The sequence below is a fragment of the Etheostoma spectabile genome, chromosome 3 (genome assembly GCF_008692095.1).
Source record: "Etheostoma spectabile isolate EspeVRDwgs_2016 chromosome 3, UIUC_Espe_1.0, whole genome shotgun sequence".
Lineage (NCBI taxonomy): Eukaryota > Metazoa > Chordata > Actinopteri > Perciformes > Percidae > Etheostoma > Etheostoma spectabile.
This window is the reverse complement of record NC_045735.1, coordinates 4,806,052-4,827,521: the sequence shown is the minus strand read 5'-3', so window position 1 is coordinate 4,827,521 and position 21,470 is coordinate 4,806,052. Positions and strand designations below refer to the sequence as shown.

Genomic DNA, 21,470 nt, shown 5'->3' with positions numbered 1-21,470 from the left:
AAAAAACAGCAATGCAGTATAGACTACATGTACTTAAGGATAATTAAGACTTCACATTGTCAACTGGGACAGATGAGTGTGCGTGTGCGTGTGTGTGTGTTTGTTTGTTGATTGTTTACACACACGTGTTTGTGTAAATGCATGTGTGTGTGGAGGAGTTACCTGCGTATTTGTAGCAATGTATGTCAGTTCCTGCAGGCTGTGATGGCTCTTGGGCAGCTCATCCTACTGTTGCTACCCCTCAGTGTACACACACACACACACACACACGCACGCACACACACACACACAGGCTTTGTGACACTGATTACTCCTGTGGAAACACACAGAGACATTACATGACATACCAGTCAACACAGAGGACAGAACAGTGAACCAGCAATATTAAAATGTTTTATCTTTTTCTGTTGACTGAGGATTTTCTTTTAGATATGTATTAACTGAAACAGGCAAATAGATACAGTATGACTAGATCATATACATCAAGCACTGCTATCAAACTAGCGGGACAGAAAATCCCTGCCGGAAAATTACAAATGCTGTATGTGAGAAATATCATATTGCCCAAAGGCCTTTAACTTTACAAAGACAGCAACATCAACATCTCCTTGATCTGTTTTGTGCTGTCTCTCTAAGAAAACTGTTATTTAAAACTGTGACTTTACAGCACACACTTTCAGCATGAAGTGACAGTACAGGCCAACGGTCAACACATTCTCTGGATTTCATGTCCAACCATTAAAGATTGATGATGCATCCTTCAGCTCATATGATCAAATCCAGAAAAGTTGCTCAATTATAAAGCTCAGGTTAAGACAAAGTTGACAGGTTGACTCCATCTTGTAAAACCTTATTATGTGGTTCTTCCACCACTTTTTTTAAAGCGCGTATTTTGCCATCAGAATCAGCTGCTTTATACATTTTCACTTTCAATGCAAACTTCACACATATCAACTTTTGAAATGCCCTACCCTGAAGAGTTGTTCACTGTTCCCCAAGTCAAGAACTTTCTGAAATGTTATCCCTGTTCTCTATCATCGACTCCTTGGGAAGACATACCCTACAGCTGAGCAAACAGCCCACACAGTATGCATTCAACAGACAACCAGGTATCTAATAGAAGAAAAGGGAGGAAGAGTGACAGTTAAGTTAGTATGCTAAGAGGCTCACCCTTGTTGTTCTGAGCGGCCAGGCCAATAGACAGAAAGCAATGAGGTGCTACTTGGGAGGCTGTGGCCCCAGAGTGTGAGAGGATAGCATGAGCACAGCGATCCAGAATGCCACAGATCAAGTTACAGAGCCGGTAAATATAGCAGAAGCCTATGGCCTCCACAGGTCACTCAACACTCAGTGGCATTCCAATTTGCTCTTAAAGGACTAGCATTAAGGTTTTATAAGCCAAGCTGGGTAAGCATCAAGTCCACCACACTGCTTTAGCCAGCAGATTGGCTAGCTTCAGTGGATCATGATTCATCCACAGCAGGCACCGCTGCATTCCTCAAGTAAAAGTGCAACTGCATAAGTTACTGCATAGCCTACACCCCAAACTGCCGCAATAAGTCATTTGTTGCCTGTCAGTCAAGTCACATATCAAAGTAAAAATTGTCATGAATTTGAACGGTACTAACTGAATTTCAGCTTTATATGACTTATATTCTACAAGTAATTTCTTACAAATTAAAATAGTATTCTACCTTGCTTCCCTTATTCTGGCCATCCATGTATAGTTGCAATCTTAATGTAGGCCTATGAAAAACATACACCAGTAAATTACTAAATCGAGTATTTTCTAGCACAGAACAGTTGACGTAGGCTGTGTGTGTAAGACAATGGAAAAAGACAGAGTGGACGGTCTCCGTGAAGGGTATAGCATTTCATGAGACTAGGAGAAGATGGGACGACACAAGAACAGGAGCCATACTCGATGCACCGCAGTGTGGCCGTTTTTACATGGTGCATAACAGACTGGTTTAAGGCAAATATCAATGTATTTGAAATAATTTTGCAATAACTACACCTATGGGGATAATGTTATTCCACACGTGATTAATAACGTTAGAAAACCACGTAGGAGTGTTGCTCGGTAATGGGAGCGGGGTAGGTTTGACAGAGTGAAGGGGGCGGCGGCGGAGAGGAGATAGTATTAGCGTAAACTCAGTTTTCCCAGTAGTTCTTTTTACTAGGAGGTAGCGAAGTACAAAGTCAATACAACGTTTATTAACAAGCCTATGATTAGTTTCTCTGTGTCACCGCGGCGGTGAACGTCCCGCGTGGACTGGTTAACGCAAGTAACGTTAAACAGTAACGTTAGCGTATCTGTGAAGCAAAGACAGCGGTGTTACAACGGCAGGGGGTTATAGGTGGCTATCGCATACAGCTTGGACCTTTAAATTGTGAACTTTCAGAGTCGGTTTAGCTAGGTGTTACTCTTCCCCCGTAAGGGCAGTTTATGTAGAAACTAGTTAGGCTCTTCGAACATTTGAAATTATACTGGGTTATTTCGCCATATGTTAATGCAGACTATTTTAGCGGCTTATTGTGACTTCCAAAATTTATTAAATGGTGTTTTTCATACTCGGCAAGCAATGCAGTCTAACATGGTCGGAAACAGAAGTTCGACTTGTTTCTGCCCATACATTAGCGTTAGAGAATTGCACCTGAGGGTTATGGTGGTGTGAGCTGTGAGGTAACGTTAACGTTACTGGACTGCATTTACTCACCTCACTGTTGGAGATCATCCTGATCCAAACGGGCAGCGAAACGCCCCCAAATGTATCTTTACGGCAGGTTTGTGTTGCTTTTTAGACCATTTCTGAAGTTGCTGTGACGGTTGACCGATAATTTTGAATTGAAGACTACATCCTCGTGGGCTTTAAATCAAGACTACGCTGGTTTTTAGCCTTATCTTCTATCATCTTGCAGTTGTAGTTTCTTTCTGCAACCAAGTAACGGTTCTGTTCGCTTTAAGGGTGACGTCAGTCCGGTAGCGGGAGCTAATTTATGATTGGTTCATACCTCTCTGTGAGCGTCACCAGCCAACGCAGCGACCCGCCTTCTACACCGTCACCATGGTGACGAACGTAAACATCAGAAAATGCTTTCATTGAAAAAAATGCTGCTTTCATGGCTATGGGAAAGACGCTTACTTGTTGGTTTGTGAGTGACCCCTGGCAAAGCATTGCTATTATTATTATTATTTTATTTTTTTAAAGTAGCATAGGAACAATATTAGTACGAATGGATTTAAGTAAGTAAATAAAAATAGTTAACATGAAATAACAACGTTCAAGGTCATTATTACTTGCCATCACAGTGCAGTTATTTGTTTTACAGCTATATTGCGACTAAAATCTCATACACAAACCCATTTTTTTTTTTCTGGTGGTAAAAACAAATCAAAAATAAAGCTTAGGTTACTCCACCCAATAAGTGTACATGTATTTATTGAGAAACTGTTGGACACTAATTTTTATAAGACATTAATAAAAGCTTACATTTTTATGATGTTCTAAAGTCCACTAACTCAAGAAAAATGCTGTTAAATTGAATAGAAGTGTAATATAATATGCAATTATGTTACTGCACTCTTTTAATTCTCCTACAATACTCAAGTTTGTTATAAGAATACATTTGCTGCATTAATAGTTGGTTGGGTCAAATATTGAAAGGGATCTAAGAGACCAGGTTGACTATTTCTTTTGACTATTGCAGGTTCCAGCACTCAAGTAGTCAATCATGCTGGAGTGAGTGAGCATCTGCATCAAATTGAATGAGTCATAAAGTCATACTGCAGTATAACAGCTGTGAAGTACATCCAGACCCCCTGACATGGTTCCAGTGCTACGAAGAATGAAACAACGTGTCACACACTGAGGAGGGAGACTGCCATTTATTACCATTCAGTAATAGATCTTTCTCTACAAGTGCTAATATAAGAAAGGTGACTAATTCTGTTCCATTAATACTTTTATGTATTACATATATGTTCCTACAAAGAAAAGATAATGCTTTAATTGCCACATATTATGAACAGTCCTGTGTTATACATAGTTGAGTGAATGATTAGCTTAAATACTGGTGTATTAGTCTGAGCGGGGTTGAAATCTAGACATCCTGCAAATTTAGTCCAACCAAAATAAATAACACTATAATCAAAGACAAATATAGCCTTCTGAGATCCACGTAAGATCTGGTGCACTAGAGGCAGATGATGACTCAAGCAGTGCATTTACTGATATATCCAGAGATGCAAGTATCTATTTAGTTTCACAGGTCTCCATTCAAAACAGGATGGGCTGTACCAAAGCTGCCAGGTGTCTAGCATTATGTGTTGAGTATTTAACTAAGCAAAGGAAATACAGAGCCTTTCAATGTATTCATTATCTTTCTCAATTTCTTCTTACAACATTAACAGACTGCACTGGTTTTGAGGAGAGAGAGATAATAGGTTAGACCTGATTAAGTTTAAAGGTCTAACCTTTAAAACTTAATCAAATTATTTACTCTTTAGGAGGTATTTGACTACTTCAATTCATGAATTCCTAAATTATTTCAAGAATGCCTTTTGACACCACCAAGGACTCCTTTGAAACAAAAAAAACTGTTTGATAGTTGTAGAAATATGCTTATTTAATGTCTGGCAATGAATTAGATGAAAATATTTATACTAATCTTGTACACTACATACGTAGCTACAGCCAGCAGTCTATTAGTTTAGCTTAGCACAAAAACTTGAAAAAGGGAAAAACAGCTAGCCTGGCTCTGTCAGAAAGTAAAAATGTCCACCAATGTGCACTTCTAAAGCTCACTAGTAAGTGTATGAGTGACAAGTTGTGGTAAAAGGGGACTGTTACCACAAACTATTTTGTGTCAAACTATTTTAAAGTAGAGACTCTATAAGGTGCACCAATAAAATAGTCCCATCCAGCACAAAACCCTAGTATTTACACATACAGTACGGTTTTATATTGATTATTCAAACATAACATGTTTATAAGTGAGCTTTATATGTGCTGGTAGGCAGATTTTGTTAACTTTGGACAGAACTGGCTAGCTGTCTCCCGCTGTTTCCAGTTTCATGCTAAGAAAACTGTCCCCTGGCTGTATACAGTAGCTTTATTTTTAGCAGGCAGATAAGAGAGTAGTAGGTTTCTTCTTATCTAATTCCTAGGCAAGATTGAAATGAATGAAATTGTTGAATAATGATGTTTTTTTTTTTTTTGCCAGGCCACTGTCAATCAAATCTTGATGAAGCAAATTACCTGAGTATTTTTGTTTTTTAAACCCCCAATAAATAATAACTATAGATTTTTTTCTAACTTTAACTTTATCTGTTGCTTTATTAGTCATGAATCTTTAACGTTACAGAGAAACACTTCAATTCTTAAATCAAGTTTTCAGGGGCTATAAAATGACTACGCCAATATGTTCAGGTTGGATGGTAAACAATAGACACAATAAACAACATGATAACATATTGTTCTTAAACAAACTAAATCTGGATGAATTCAACAGGTAAACAATAAATTTACATCAAGACTTATAATATTTTCTTGGGCTTTGTTTAAAACAAAGTTCAATCAAGTTCCTCATTCCATAAATCTTTAAGCAGGCATAGAGACCACTTTTCTCGCATAAAACATGTAAAACCAATTAATAACATGCATACCAAAATATCACCCACTCTGAAAACCATCACATGTTCTCACACTTCAAACAAATCTAACACTGATTAGCAGCACAGACACTAGAACTCAGTTTTGCTGGATTCTATGGCTGTGGTTCATCTACGCTAACACTTATTCAGCACTACGCCGTACCAAAGTTCTCTTCATCTAACCTGCTGGGTGTAATTGCTACGCCATCACTGCCACCACATTCTCTGCTTATATCACACCTTTTAATATTCAAGTATAGCAGAAGTGTTATAAAATAAACATTGGTAAATTATAATAGTAAGGAGGGAAATAGTGTTGCATTTACATAATTGAGATATTAATGCATTTGGAGGGTAAAAACACTGTTAAAAAGAGGCCAAAGCACACTGAGCGGATTTTTCTATCAACAGTGGATAAAACTGAGAGCACAGCCCAAACAGGCATTTGTTTCCAAACAGCCCCTAAATGTGAATATTTAATGTAGTGGCTTGAAATATCCGCTGAGTCCACAGCATAACACTGTGCACTGTCAGCCATTCCCTACTCTGCTAAGCTGCTTGCTTTAAGTAAAATGAATATGCATCAATGCTCCTCTTATGCAAGGTGATGTTACGTAATAAAATCAATTAATCGTGTAAATAGTCCACATTATAATAATAACAATATGATAATGAGCTATCTTTGGTGGAAGTAATTATGTGCAGAATGGAGTGAAATATAGAATACAGTAGTATTTAACTGAATACTGGAAATGTGTTTAAGAGGAATTGATGATTATATTCTTAGAAAATTATAGATTCAATGTAATGAAAGTGCATTGATGAAGCATTTAAACGTCTATAAAACAAGATCATATGCAAGTAATTAATGAAATTATAAAATATGACTGATATCAGAAAAATGGAGCTACTATTTACTTAATAACCAACAACAGCAGCAAGAACTTGTAAAATCATATAGCCATGTACGCAAAATCATATGATGAAAACACTTTGCTGCCATGTGCCCTTAAAATGACCATGAACACATAAGTTAACGATAAATTCTCAACCTTACCAACCATACTACTCCCTAGAATGTGCTCAAATCAATTAACATGATCAGGATAAGCGAGTTAAGCTAATGGATGAATGGATGGATGAATATTATCAAGCATGCACTTGTATGATGTTTTAAATAGAAAGGTTATACTAAATGCCGGAACCACCTCAATTGGCTCCTTTCAACGCGAAGGAGCATTGGTTCTAATCCAATCTCCCTCCAGATGTCTGAGCTCTTTATCCCATCCCCACGCCCAGCGACCCTCACAAGTAAACTAATTGTCTGATCTGTGATGTTGTTCTTTCAGTTACTATCCAAAGCTCATGACCATAGGTGAGGGTCGAAACATAGATCAACTGGTAAATTGAGAGTTTTGCCTTCTGGCTTAGCTCCCTCTTTGCATCAATCCGCCTGCCCATCTCACGCTCCCTCTCACCCTCACTCGTAAACACTCTGAGATACTTGAACTCCTTCACTTGGGGCAGTAACTCACTCCCAACCCAGAGGAAGCAATCCACCATTTCCTGACAGAAAACCATTGCCTCAGACGAGATGAGCTGACTCTCACCCTGACTTCTCTACACTCGACAACAAACTGCCTCAGTGCGTGCAGGAAGTCACAGTCTGATGAACCCCACAGAACCACATCATCTGCAAAAAACAGATATGAGTACCCCAAACCAATCACTCTCCCACCCGTGCTGTGCCTTGAGATCCAAGCCGTGGAAATCGCAAACAAAATTGTTGACAAGGGACAACTGTGGCGAAGCTCAACACCCACTAAAAACATGTTTGACTTCCTTCTGAAAATGTGGACACAGCTCTCACTGCAGTTATATAAGGACCGGATGGCTTGGTACCCCACACTCTCCTCAGGACTCCCAGGGGGACATGGTTGTAAGCCTTCTCCAAGTCCAGAAAACAAATGTAGAAAACACATAACAGTGTAAAGAAAACATAACCTAAAATACTCTTCACACTCACTTGATTGCATGTTTGACCTTTACAGTGCAGGTTTGACAGTAGAAAACTGTTTTCACATGCATCTGCTGAAGTGGGAAAGTGTATCCGTGCTCACCTTAAAATTCAGTTTAGCATGTGAATGTACAAGCATGATGACAACTAGCTTGGAAGCCAATCCTGACGCAGTATGCAACTAACAAAAGTTTGATGTGGAAACTTGAAGACTGCAGGGCACACACACTGCGAATGGTGAAGGAGGCCCAGATCAGACAGAGCATGTTTTAGTAGCCTGGGAGGCTTTTTGTAATTGCTTTAGATTGAAGCGTTTTGCTTGCTGCTTTTTTTTTTTCTCCATCCTGAACGGATGAAGTTCAAAAAACTTCAACTCAGAGTGACAAAAAAAACAACCTAAGGCATTTAACCTAAATAACGGTTGACTGGTGATTTGATGGTTGCCTAGCAAGACAAAACAATGCAAATGGTCTGATCGGGCCGCCTTCAACAAAAAGCCAGTACACTTTTGTAATTAATTACAAAATGTGTCTATTCATTGGTTCTGGATTTTTCAATGACTATTTAAAATTGCATATCCTATGATAAATTTCACACTTATCGCTTGTTATTACGGATCTAGACATAATTTCTAGCTTTTTGCCTGTATTTTGACAAATGATCTGAATGTGCTGCAGCATCTTCTAACTTTAGCAATTAACCCCAGAAAAAAACACCACCATACAACAAAATGGACCCAAAAATACTACTTTCATCACCACCATTAAACAGTGTTTTTGACAGGATTTTCCTGCCTAAAATCCTGCTGCTGCTCCTGATATTGTGTGCATTCTAAAAGTACACAGCCTTACTGCTAATCAGGGTAGTTTTAACATAACATTTGGGCCAAGCCAGTGGTGTTGGATACTTGCTTATGCAGGTGCTAGGTACATGCCGTGTATAGAACTGCAGTGAAGCTTTGCTGGTACGGCAGCGCCCTCTTCTCTGCTTAAGCTGCTAGCTGACTGTGAGTTACTCTCTCAGCCTGTTTCCCAGTGTGACAAATTTGTCTACTTACTCCAGTGGACCTCAAATAAAGCTGAAATAAATAAAGACTTAATGGCTGCATTTCCAGCTACAGCCTCCCAGCAGCCCACTGTGCATGATGTTTTGCTCTCTTGATTCCAAAAAGTGGGCAGCTGATGCTCTTCCATATGTGTTTTTTCAAATATTTTTGATGTCAGTTAACCAGGCAACAAATAATCCAATTAATCAATCAATCAATCAGTCACTCTAATTATCCATTTGGACACCAGCCGTTCACTTGGTCTTGGGTACCACCAGTATTTCATCACCGTCTTGGATGCTGTAGGAGTGGAGGGCCCGGGTGTTGTACTTCATTTCTTCTGGACCAAAGGCGCTGCACTTGTCGATGTAATAGATCCTCATGCTGTTGGTGGACAGCTGGACCACTGTTGTCAGCTGCTTCTTCAGCTCAGCTACTGTCTGGTCCAAACGGATGCTCAGCTGGCAAAAAGACAAACAGCCTTTTCAAATTAAGCATTAAAGTGAAACTAATTTCACTCCGATTAAGTACAGTTAACCAAAGTCCAGAACATTAAAATTCTGCATACAATGGCTTTAAGAAGAATGATTAAAAGCTATGCACATACTAGTGTGTATAGTATAGTACTATATCCACAACGGTTCATTTATAGGATAGTTCCAGTGCCACTGGAAGTTCCGCGGGATGTCCCTCACTTTAAGCTTTCTTTGAGTTAACTTTAATAGTTGGTTTAGTAAACTCCGGTCGGATCGAGCGACATTAACAGGAACTTCTGATCAAACGTAACTAGGAAAATTTGGATCGTGCAACAAGGCAGGCAGTTTGGTTCAATCGGGGAATGATTTTAAATATTTAATACAAAAAATGTTTATGGCAGTTACTCTCTGACAGGGACGTTTTGGGACCAATTTGCCAGAATTTTCTACGGACAATATACACACTGGTAAGAGCAAATTACGTTTAACCATGTATCCTGCTAATTTATTAAAGCTCACGTTAATATATTCTTTGACCAGTTAAATTCATTTGATATTGTATAGGGCGTTTTCTTTTGCGGGGTGCAAATGTTTCACTAAAACAAGTCCCTTCCCGAAACTATTTTGACGAGCCACACATGCTGCTTCTAGAGCTTAGCGCCGTCCAAGACGATTGTGATTGGTTTAAAGTAATGCAAAAAAAAATACAGCACATTTTTCTCCTGTTTAGGATCGTTGTGTGGAAGGGCCAGACCTTCCTCCGCAGCACTGTGGAGATAGGAATGCGAGACTATGCATGTACTGATGGTAAACATGCAAATAGTATTAGTATTGTTCATCTTAATGGGCATAGTTTGTTATTGAAAATGTATACCTTTGTACTGGATCGTCCAAAAGGTGCAGGCACTGGGGGGGGGGGGTTAGGGTTGTGACTTCAGATAAGTTCCCACTACAAGTATTTCAATGTCATCAGTTCGTCGTACCGTTTACACTACAAAATGTCTTATTTTTACACTACCTGACTGACACACACTAATAGATCTTTCAGCAGGAGAAATCCTCAAGTCTAATCTCCAAACTACTTTTTGTCGCAAGAACATGCACGACCAGTGACACAGGATACAAGACACAGGACACGACGTAATACCATACGCGAGACAGCTAAGCATTTCTGCACAGGTTAACAAGTGAGGGATTTGACATTCAGTACATCGGAATTAAATACAGACAGTGACCTTCACAGCAATGCTTTGTTTCTGTCTCAATCGTTGAAGTGGGATTAATAACACTGTGTGGAGTCCCATGGCGGGTTTGATCAATAAGTCTTTCACAAAGGAAAGTTTAATGAAGGTTGCACGACTCATCATGAACCACTGAAAACTGAATATTTATCTATTAAAGGGATAGAATGCTTCAGACGACAAGCTTCACCTGACTGGATTGGTGCAGACACTAATTTTAAATATATATCCTTGGTGTGCCAAGTTGTCAAAAGTAGGGAGCATTAGTGTCAACGACACAATCAACCGATCGAGGCAGAAACAATCATTACATGAGACGCTCAATAGGATTGTAAGATCAAGTATGAATGGGATACAATTAGGGCTGTCAAAATGAACGCGATAATAAGATGCATCCATCCATCTTTGTCCACTTATCCGCTGTGGGGTTGCGGGGGGAGCAGCTCCCTAGGGAGGTGTTACCAGATGCCCGAACCCCCTCAACTGGCTCCTTACAACGCAAAGAAGCAGCGGCTCTACTCACAGTTTCTCACGGATGACTGAGCTTCTCACCCTATCTCTAAGGGAGACGCCAGCCCCCCTCCTGAGGAAACCCATTTCAGCCGCTTGTACCCTCACTTATGGTCATGAAGGCTGGGTCATGACCCAGCCTTCATGACCATAAGTGAGGGTACCTAAGGGGTCATGACCCAGCCTTCATGACCATAAGTGAGGGTAGGAACAAAAACTGACCGGTAGATGGAGAGCTTTGCCTTCTTGCTCAGCTCTCTTTCCATCACAACGGTGCGATAAAGTGAATGTACTACCACACCTGCTGCACCAATTCTCCTACCAATCTCCCGCTCCATGTAATTCATTCCCATGCAAGCAGTCCACATACCTTCGGTCAAACACTAGACAGCCCCCCCACCCTGTTGAATTACGAACAAAGTACTCAAGTCACAAATACAACTTGAGCATTAAACACTTGAAAAATATCCCCTTTACAGTACATGTAGAAGTTATTCTACTTTGGTAAGTAAGTACTATTCAGAACAATACCTCATGACATGTTTAATATACCTGTTCCACTTTTTCCTCACAGTGAACCTCCACCTGGGCCACAAAGCGAGGTCGGAGGTCAATCTCAGCAAGTGGTTCCAGCTTCCCATACTTGGTTACCAGGGAATGGTATCTGAGGAGGAAAAGAGCAGGTTGTGTTGTTAGTCCTGAGAGCACACACACATGACACAAACTTTCATGCCACTGTAGTTGGTGTATAGAAAGTGAGTGCAGCCTACCTGTAAGGCAGCTCTTCCTCAGGGTAGTCTAAGTGGTAACGAATGAAGAACCTCTCTGCGTCTTCTCTCTCACAATCAGTCACAACACTGCCATTTAGCAGTGATATTGAAGGGAGCCTGAGGGGAAGCACATACATCTAATGGTGGTGAAATCTACCAGATTATTGCCCTCACATCTATTTCAGATGTTAAACACTCCTCAGTGTTAGGAGCAAAACAATCTTTCTATCTAGTTTAAAGGAGTTCCATTCTCACTGATGCCATGGATGGGACTCACTGTGCTATCATGAGGCTGCGTCGCTCTGTGTTGGTGTAGGTCTGCAGTAAGGGAATGCCCTGCAGCCGCACCTCCTCCAACTTGGGGAAGAAGTTGAGCTTCTCAATGTCCTCCCATCGGTTGAAACCTGACGACACACGCAGACAAGTGATGTTTCAAACAGTTAGGACAAAGGAACAGCGGCAGTGGACAAGTATTGCAAGAAGGCGCACCATGTGTTCTTAAGAACACTTTATTGTACAATATCTTAAGTATTAATATATTACGTTTTCCTGGAAGTGAAAAAATGAGAACTTATGGCAGCTGAATATGTCTAGACTTTCCAGGCTTGTTTAAAGGCCCTGCAAATTTATTTTTTTCATCCACTTCTTACTATGAGCGATGGGATAATACATGAACAAACTGTTTTCTGCTGAAGTTAAACAAGTTTTGCTCATTTGCCATTTAAGATTTTTTTTTTAATCTGGGGATTTTGTTTAAAATCTAGTGACATTTGGTGGGTTGTTTGGTTACTCTGTCATAGAGAAATTGTATTTTTTAAGGATGGCTGGCTCTAGAGGTAGGTCTACTACCCATGATTTGCTTGATCTCCGCATGAATGTCTCTCCATTTCCAATATTGATACTATTTGCAGGCATGACTGGATCTAATGCATGATATGGCACTATACTTAGTCAAAGGTCAAAAGCCAGCCTAAGCACTGCTTCCCAGCCTAAATATTCCCAAGTCTGCCCCCCTAAACCTAGACATCAGGCAGCCACAAACAGTACTGTTTGTAATAGATCTATCTCACATCTGGCTCTTTGCTTCTGAAACACAGCCACAATCAAGCTGATTTAGTTGGCTACCCGGCGAGTAACATCAAATTAAATATGTTTTTATGTTTATATATATATGTTTATATATGTTTATATGTTTTTATATGTTCTGACTATGTTGGCCACAAAATAAAAAATAACACAAACTTTAGAAGAATAACTTTTCACCTGACAAAGACAGAATCTAGTTCCAGTCCTTCAACTGACTGGTAATATCTAAAAAGGTGAGCAAGGTAAACTAGCATAGCTAATATGTGTAAAGTTTGCCACTGCTTAAAGAATAGGTCTGGTGATATTCTATATTTTACTTAATGTCAAGGAACGTCATGAAAAGATCAAAACCTTCAATTAATAAATTCTATTGGTATTTTGTGTGTATATCCAAAGCCTGATGTATCATATTCTCTGTGCCATACATCTTAAAACGCATCAATGAGCCACACTGTTTCACTGGGTGACACGTTCCTTCATTACCATAAACACACACACGCATGCATGCACATTTTTGGTTTGGGTCTTTTAAAAGGATTTGTAACAATAAAAAAAACAATCCTTTAAGTGGCTTATCTTAAGTCAAAATCTTAATCCTAGGCTGCAATCTTTGCTGCTTTGTTATCTATTGTCCCGAGACAAATACATTCAATTCTGTAAAACAAAGCCCTGAAAAATGGAAACTGCACATGTAACCTAACAGGGAAATTATCTCCGCGGAATTTGGTTTTTGTTTAAAAATAAAATCCATTAAAAAAGTGTTGAATGCTGAATCTGAAACAAAAGGACTTGCAAGAAGGATTGTTTTCTGCACCTGAGGCGAAGGAGATATAACAAAGCGGTCTTTGGATCTTGTCTTTGGATCTTGTTGTCATCTCCTTTACTCCTAACAGAATTCTATAAATAGATTCACCGCTGATACTACCCAAAATAGAAACAATACCTGAGATACAAGCGGCAGGGGACATGAATCTGTTGCAATACTCAAATAACGCAAAGCTTTTAGGATACAGTGACATGTTTGCCTGTGCTAATTTTCTCAGCCGTTATTAAGTCGTTACCTACAGATGCTGACACTATTATTCTGTTCGAAACTGGAAATCCGATTTAAATTGTTAAACATGGCTTACACCGAAACACACACAGAAATTCAACAGTCAGATCTACTGACCTGAGTTGTGCAGGTTGATGCTGCGGAGGTTAGGGAAGAGCCGTTGCAGGATATCCTTGTTGTCGTCAATGGAGACCAAGTTGTTGTTGGCCATGACCAGAGTCTCTAGGCTTGGGAACATGGTGCCAAACTTGCGGACCTCTGCCCAGTCCTGGAGACTGTTGTCGGTGATGTGAAGCAGCCGCAGGGTGGGGCAGACCACACTGGAGGCGCTCACACCACTGTACTCATTAAGGCACAGGAACAACTGCTCCAGCCTGCAGGACAAAAACAGAAGAAAACAGGGTGGAATGTTGGGCATGTAAAATACAGTGCAGCAATGTACATAATATATGTAGTGAAGACTTAAAAAAGTTTTTAAAAAAAAGAGTTTTTCCTGCCTAGTGGAATTTTTGGCGCCCCCCAAAGAGGTTTTAGCCAGCCCCAAAATGCTAAGAATTAAGAATGAAACTAGAAATTCAAATTCTCTCTAAATGTGTTTAAGAGCAATGTACCGAACAATCGTTGAACAAGAATCATACAAACTTGAACTTGAGAGCTTATCTCAGTTTAAATTCTGGCTATACTGGACTCTCCAGGTGATTTATTTAAATATGAATATTATTTTTCTTAAACAGTTTTGTTAATTGGGCATCATTTATCCAAGCATAAAATACAATTTGTTAATCAAATTGTCAGAAATAACAGGAAAAATGATTAGATTTCTGTCAAACAAGGTAACACACTCATTTTGTGTGCTGTGCATAGTCACTCCCCAAAAGCCCATTCGAAGCCAGGAAAAAACCTGAATGTTAATGCCTTTGTGCACATCTTCAACCCGACAACACAGAATATATCTACTGTATACAATCACCATAGTTTCAAGTACTAGTACTAGTATCCACGGATCGATGGACAACCCGAAAACATGATGCATCAGGCCGCGTTTGTCGATAATATGGGGACTGTAGTGACAAGTAGGGAAGACGTTCCTTCACAACCTGTGAAACCTGCCCTCCTACACCTAAAATGTACATCCAGTACTGTATATCCTACAGGATATCCTCCTCACTGAACAACACTACACTACACACTTGGGAAACTCAGCCACGTTTCTCCCTCTCCACTGTCCAGGTAAAGTAATGAATACAGCATATTTATCACATCACATTATACTTTAAATACAATATTGTATATTCTCTACTTCAGGGGTCTTCAATGTTTTCCAGGCCAAGGACCCCCAAACTGATGGCGAGATGGAGCGGGGACCCCCTAATTATATATATTGTATAAAATTGTGTTATATCAAACTGGTCCTATAGTGCCATGTGTGCATTGATGACTGAAAGACATCTTCTGCCTCCATTTATCTGTTTACTACAGTGTGTTGAATTCATGTTAATGTGTATTTAAAGACATTTCAATTAGTGGAAAAAATTGCAGGGGGGGGGGGGGGGGGGGGGGGGGATATAAAAAAAAAGTCTAATCAACCAAAACTTTCGCGACCCCCATGCAGTACCTCCGCGGACCCCCTAGGGGTCGCGGACCCCCTGTTGAAGACCCCTGCTCTACTTTATTATACTCTACAATGTTTTTATATATAAAACCATACTATTCCATTACATTATATACTATATTAATACAGACAGTTATTTTCTGTTATTATAGGTTGCAAACCTATAGAGAAATTGAGAAGCATTAATCAACTATTCTTCTTACTCCGGTATCTCCGTGGTGAGCAGCATCACGGTGTCCCAGGACACCCGGGTGTTGTTGAGGACGAGGCGTCGGACCCGGGAAAGGCCTTCAGCACTTCGCGGCTCAATGGTCATTTCTGCCAGGGGATTAGAGCTCAGGTTCAGGAACTCCAGGTTGGGGATGTTGGACACGATTTTACTAATCTGAAAATGAGACAATGCTGTTTTTCATTTCAAAAAAACTAGAAGATTGATTCCACACAGGTTTTTCTTCTAAGTTTGGCGTATTCACTTGATAACCCTCACGGGAAAAGGCTGGTAGAGTGTTTTACTTGTAATGAAGGAATATGTCACTCAGTCCAACACTGGGGCTCAATCATGTGTTTTTAATTGTTTTTGGACCACAATGGAGCTCTATGACACAAAGAAATAAGAAATAATCCGGCTTTGGGTACACATTAGTTAGTACGCTACATTAATTGGTTCTATTGGTCTTTTCACAGGTATGTTGACTATAGTCTTGCTTTGCCAGACCTTCCTCCATAGCGCTTGTGTCAGTCGTGCAACACGAAACTCAGATTGGACAGATAGTCTAGCTAGCTGGATTTACCGTGCAGAGATCTGAGGAGCAGTTAATCATAGTCCTCATAAATCGACCGGAGTTTAAAATTCCAACACAACAAAAGCATAAGGTACTGGAAATCCGGCCGAAAAGAGTGAAATCCAGAGTAGCAATCCCAGAAGTGGAACGTCGTGAATATAGACTTTGTTGACAATAAGTAAAATACAGAATATCACCAGCCTTATCCCTATGATGGGAATTAACTACTGTAATAGACCCAGAGACAGCACCTCATGCCAGTCCTGCAGATTGTTATGAGACAGGTCCAGCTCAATGACATGGGCACAGAAAGCAGCAATCTCAGCCCGGTCTCCTGCCCTGCTGATCCCACAGCTATTTAGCACCAGAACAATGGGGAGGTTCAGACGGTCTGGGGGAGAGGTGGGAGAGGAAGAAGTAAAAAAAGAATTAGTCAAACAGAGGGAAAGCTTAAGAAAGAAAAAAAGGAGTTTATTATTTGGGTTACTTTTTGATTCATTACAGTGAGGTCTTAAGTCCCAGAGCGCACTTTATCCCCTCTTAGTCCAGCGCCCTCGCAGACTCGGCGTGATGATAGTGAACATGACATGGAGCATACGATAAAGGTCCACGAGTGCTCAGTCTGCAAATTAGGGTGCACAACTGCCCTCTCTACCAACATATAAAACAGCTAAATGTAACAAGCCTTGGCCCATTCTACGGAGGCTGTAGTGAGGTAAGGGGACAGTGACATGCCCATGTCTATCTGATCTCCAGCTCACCTTTCACAGGGGAGCCTTGAGGAGCTGGGGTGGGCACCACCACCACTGCCATACCAGGCCCTCTGCGTAACGGAAAGTTATCTGGACTGTACTTTTCACTCATCACCTCCACAAAGGTACGACCATACTTGTCTCCAGGTGGCTCCATGGCTCCGTCCCGCTGAACAGCCTCCCCCTCAGCTGGTCAGCAGTGTGGCAAACAGACAGACATCCACAGTGATTAGCTGTCAGCTGGTACATAGGGCCCTGATTAACTGTGCAATCCAAGCACATTTGCTACTGTACACACTACTCAACTCAGACTTTTTACATGGCTATGCCAATCATGACAGTGCACAACAACAAATACAGAAGAGGCCAAACAAGGGCTACAACCTAAGACTTTTAATTTTCTATTATCTATTAATCTACTCCTAATTTCATGAATATTTAAATGAACCATTTGGCCTATGAAACCTCAAAAATAGTGAAAAAGGGTTATCACAATCATTCAGAGACCCAGAAAAGTATCCTTTTTGTTGTTGTTGTTTTTGCCCAACAATCCAAAACTCAAAGAAATTCAATGTAAGATGATATAACACAAAAAAAGCAGCAAATCCTCAGTAAAACGATAATTGTTGGAAAAATGCACACTTTTGCCACACCAGTTAAAAATATACAGGAAAAAGAGAAAGCAGAGACAAATATATCCAAAGATTTGATGTTTAACTGTAAAATTCTCATTCTCACATTTCTTGTCTTCTCCAACACAGTCAATTCATTTCAGTAATTCACTTGCAAGTTATTCCATCATGCGGCCATTAATAATATAGTAACTACAAAAGCATATTTTGTAAATGAACCATTGTACCTTTCTCAGGTCTAGCCTTAGCAAACCATGCAGAAACACAAGAATAACCAGGACTGATTTTTTTAAGACAGGTATGGATGATAATGGGACAAGGAAGGGACACAAGGAGCAGAAGTGTCCTCAGGTCTTTATTAGCAAACCGCAAAGACGATGTCCAATTTAAACACCCCTGAATTTGCACGGAGGACTGAAACAAGACAGCTGATCTTTATGCTGAACTTTTAAAAATAAAACAGAATGTGAAAATGCACTCTTGACTTAACTTATACCATAAATTTATATAATTAAAATGTTAAGTATCTGTCTGTGTTTTAAAATGCTCGGTGAGCAGAGCCTCTCTGTGGAATCTGCTGCAGGGAAGCATAAATTATGTAGTAGTTTTGCTGAAATAAAAAAAATTAAAAAGGATCCTGTTACAATATCTTATATGACAAAAAATGGCTGCAGTAAATCTTGGTTAAGGTATGAAAGCAATTTGTCACTCAGCTAATAAATCAAGTATTTTGCTTTAGCCATTACTATTTTTTTTTTTTTTTTTACAAACAGGCAAATAAAACACAGATCCTAAACAACATGTTTGGTGTTTGACCCACTGTCCTGTTAGAGAGAAGTCACATGTTTCTACTTGTTTGGTAATATCCAGGTATATGTGGCTAGAGAACAAAATAAATGATAGAAAGCCTCTTACCTGAAGAGACGTTTTCCTTGACTTGACCACTATCACAGCTCACTGTCTTCTTCGGGGTTTGCGCTAATGGCCTGTCAAAGAAATCAGGGGGACGTCTGGTTCATTGTGTATCCACAGATCGTTTCAAGTGCAAATAAAACAACATGTCATTAATCTTTACACAAGTCAATGCTGACTATTTCGAAGGTGAAAGAGAGGTTGTAGCAGTTGTTTCTTACTCCAGAGTGGCTTATAGGGCTGGCAGATGTCCTCAGAAGCAATGTTGGTCCCTCTTTGGTCAGTTGCTCCGGACAGACCAAAACAGGGAGGACTTGGAGGCTGTTCACCACATGACACTGCAGAGCAAAGTCAAAGATCAGTTTTTACCTCGTTATTCATTTACCAATATCCATCAAAAGAAGATGGAAGCACATTTAGATTACTTAGAAGTAGTGTGCACAGCCAAAAAAACGCCTTCACAGTACAGATACAAACTAGACAGGAACTGTCCCCACAAGGGTTAGCAAACAAGACACAATTATCGGTCTGTGGCAATATAAATATACTCAATGACTGATGGCTGAAGATGCTTAAGTTAAAAGATTCCAAAGCTGGATTACCAGCTAGAGCCTTTAACCGAATATCGCGGGTAAAAAACATGGTTGCTAATTTGTAAAAGATATTAAGCGATGTCACGTAATACATCAGATAATAAACAGGCATCTATAAAGAGACTGGTTTTTAAATGGAATTCGGCTTGTTATTTTTGCCAGTTATGCCAATCCACTTTACAAGTCTCCTAGTTTTATCCTTTTTTGGTTATCAGTAAAGCACAGTAACATTGCACAGTTATGACCTGCAATTCAGAGCAGAATTCTTTTAAATTCGGCATTTCGCTTTTTGACAAAGCACTATAGATATTTAGACTAAATTCTAAATTAAACAGGCGTGCTTCAATAGCTATTGACCATCATCAAGTTGGTGAAGTGTTCCTGACAACGGGCAAACCGATTATAAAAGCTGATACTACTGTGCTACTTCTATGATATTTGCGCCGAAATAATATATATATCTCTTGGTGATTAGGTAAATGTCTATAGTGTTGTTGTTGTTATGGCTACAGGCCGATAAAGCTCGGACAACAAAAAAATGACCATTTTGCGAAGGGAGTTTGGCTGTTTCACTAAATCGTAAAGCTAACCCTGTACAGGCAATTACAATTTTTTTTTACCATTATATCCCTGGTTAAAGAAATAACATTGAACTGGTGAATAATACGTGCAAACCGGTTGTTGACAGCAGCAGACCGCATTCAGTAGCGAGACTCTCTGACCCCGAGCAGCAGCGATGGAGCCCGAGATGGATTACAGATGGCAACGATATGAATATACTTCCAATAATCACTAGCTAGTGACAATATGCTAGGAGCACGTCTCAAAAACTGATCAGACAGAATGTCGTCGTTCCACTAAATACCTTTGATGTCTACTTTGTGCTCCTTGTTGATAAAAACAAACCAGCTGTCATTTTTTCACTGCCATACATCCCGGAAGTGACGTAGTTAAGCAGTAAACTGAAACGGTGTTTTTTCTGCCTTTTTTCATTTGACTTACTTTTAAGTAGTACCATTTTAAAGTTAATTGTGTTGTTGTTTTCTAAGTCTATTTTCTGATATGCAATCAAATCGTAAAAGAGAAATAAAAAAAATCGGACATGCACCCCTGAGACAATGATGTCATTGTGTTGCTGGTCCTAGTGTTAGGCTTACTGCTTAGTTTTTGTCTGGTTGCTAATGATGATCGTTGTTACATTTGTATCATTATAGCTTGCCTTACAGCGTAGACTGTATAAAACAGTCTGAAACAGATTTTGTCCTTATTATTATGCTAATAGGCCCTTTGTCATGGCAGAGATTTTTATATGTTATGGTAGGGAAAGCAGTACTATAACTAACATTAATGATGGCTGCATTCAATTTAGGTAATAAACTTACACATGTATTTTTTTGGTGCATACAATACAAAATTATTAAAATATAATTGTATGTATACATGATGTTTTGATGTTAAACAAGAATGTAGTAAAGCGAATCATTGCTTTACTGTATCTGTGGATGGATACCTTATGGCTAGCCAACCAGTAAGCCTATCATCAATGTTGTTTAAATTGAAAAGGAAAAAAAAATCACAAATAGGTTTATTGAGTTTGGTTGATAATGTGTTTGGCTTGTGTTTAAGTATATTTTAAGACAAATTTTACTTTTGGATTTTTTTAAAATTTATAAATAAACAATACCTTGGTTGCCCGCCTGCAGTACCTCTGAGGACCCCCTTAAGGGTCCTGGAGGGTTAGTATACCATCCGTTCATCCATCCACCTGACTCAGACTCTGTGCACTGCAGCCCTCTAGTGGTTATTTGTCATCCTGGGTGAAATTCACAGACATTTTAGTTTCAACACGTAAAATACTATTGTCTACAAAGTCAAGTTTTGATTAAAATTTTAGGGACTTTAACTCACTTGTTGGCTGCCTGCTGTTTGAGTCTGCTTTGTCTATGTGAGTGTTATCCTTGTTGTTTTGTTCTTGTTGTGTGGGTTGTAAAGTGAAAACCAAAGTGCATACTCAGCGAAGGATTGATCCTTAGTTTGTCAGCAGAGTCTATGATCAGTTTGCAGATGTCCTGTTTGCTAATTTGATCACTGAAGGCCACTCTGTCGAGTTAGAAATACCACAGGGAAGTGTCATCACATAAAATCCCCATAAATACCTCCATAATGTTGAAATCCACCACAAGAAGTGCAAGCTCAGCTATGTATCTGCACTACTATAATGTAATAACTAGCACCCCTTCCTGAACTCTTACATGCCAGTTGCTTCCTGAATAATACTGCAGCTAGTATTGATAAGCATGTATTGTTGTTCAAATGTAAGGTCTAATTAAAT

At 39.6% G+C, this 21,470-nt stretch overlaps 2 protein-coding genes across 8 annotated transcripts in view; both read right to left on the bottom strand.

Annotated features, from left to right (window-relative positions):
- The window catches only part of usp2a (ubiquitin specific peptidase 2a), a 43,061-nt gene extending 40,086 nt beyond the window's left edge, over positions 1-2,975 (bottom strand). For 3 of the 4 annotated variants that reach the window (XM_032506988.1, XM_032507009.1, XM_032507004.1), the window contains exons 1-2: positions 1,171-1,326; positions 163-313 (exon numbers count right to left, since the gene is read on the bottom strand). The gene's annotated coding sequence lies outside the window, so the exon portion shown is untranslated. Of the gene's footprint in view, positions 1-162; positions 314-1,170; positions 1,327-2,720 lie in introns of those variants that run through there. The other variant, XM_032506996.1, reaches the window with a different exon arrangement.
- Positions 2,976-3,870: 895 nt separating this feature from the next.
- On the bottom strand, positions 3,871-20,081 carry LOC116682807 (tubulin-specific chaperone cofactor E-like protein). 4 transcript variants are annotated; one of them, XM_032509794.1, is made up of 11 exons: positions 20,004-20,081; positions 18,767-18,883; positions 18,549-18,619; positions 17,011-17,190; positions 16,501-16,640; positions 15,671-15,852; positions 13,973-14,229; positions 11,993-12,119; positions 11,716-11,832; positions 11,498-11,609; positions 3,871-9,179 (listed from the first exon to the last, which is right to left on the bottom strand). In XM_032509794.1, the coding sequence occupies exons 4-11, from the start codon at positions 17,156-17,158 to the stop codon at positions 8,973-8,975; spliced, it is 1,290 nt and encodes a 429-aa protein (XP_032365685.1). In that variant the 5' UTR covers positions 17,159-17,190; positions 18,549-18,619; positions 18,767-18,883; positions 20,004-20,081; the 3' UTR covers positions 3,871-8,972. The 4 variants fall into 4 exon arrangements, with proteins under 4 accessions (XP_032365685.1, XP_032365687.1, XP_032365680.1 ...); XM_032509796.1 differs by having other exon boundaries at positions 19,806-20,074; XM_032509789.1 differs by having other exon boundaries at positions 19,814-20,074.
- Positions 20,082-21,470: the final 1,389 nt, after the last annotated feature.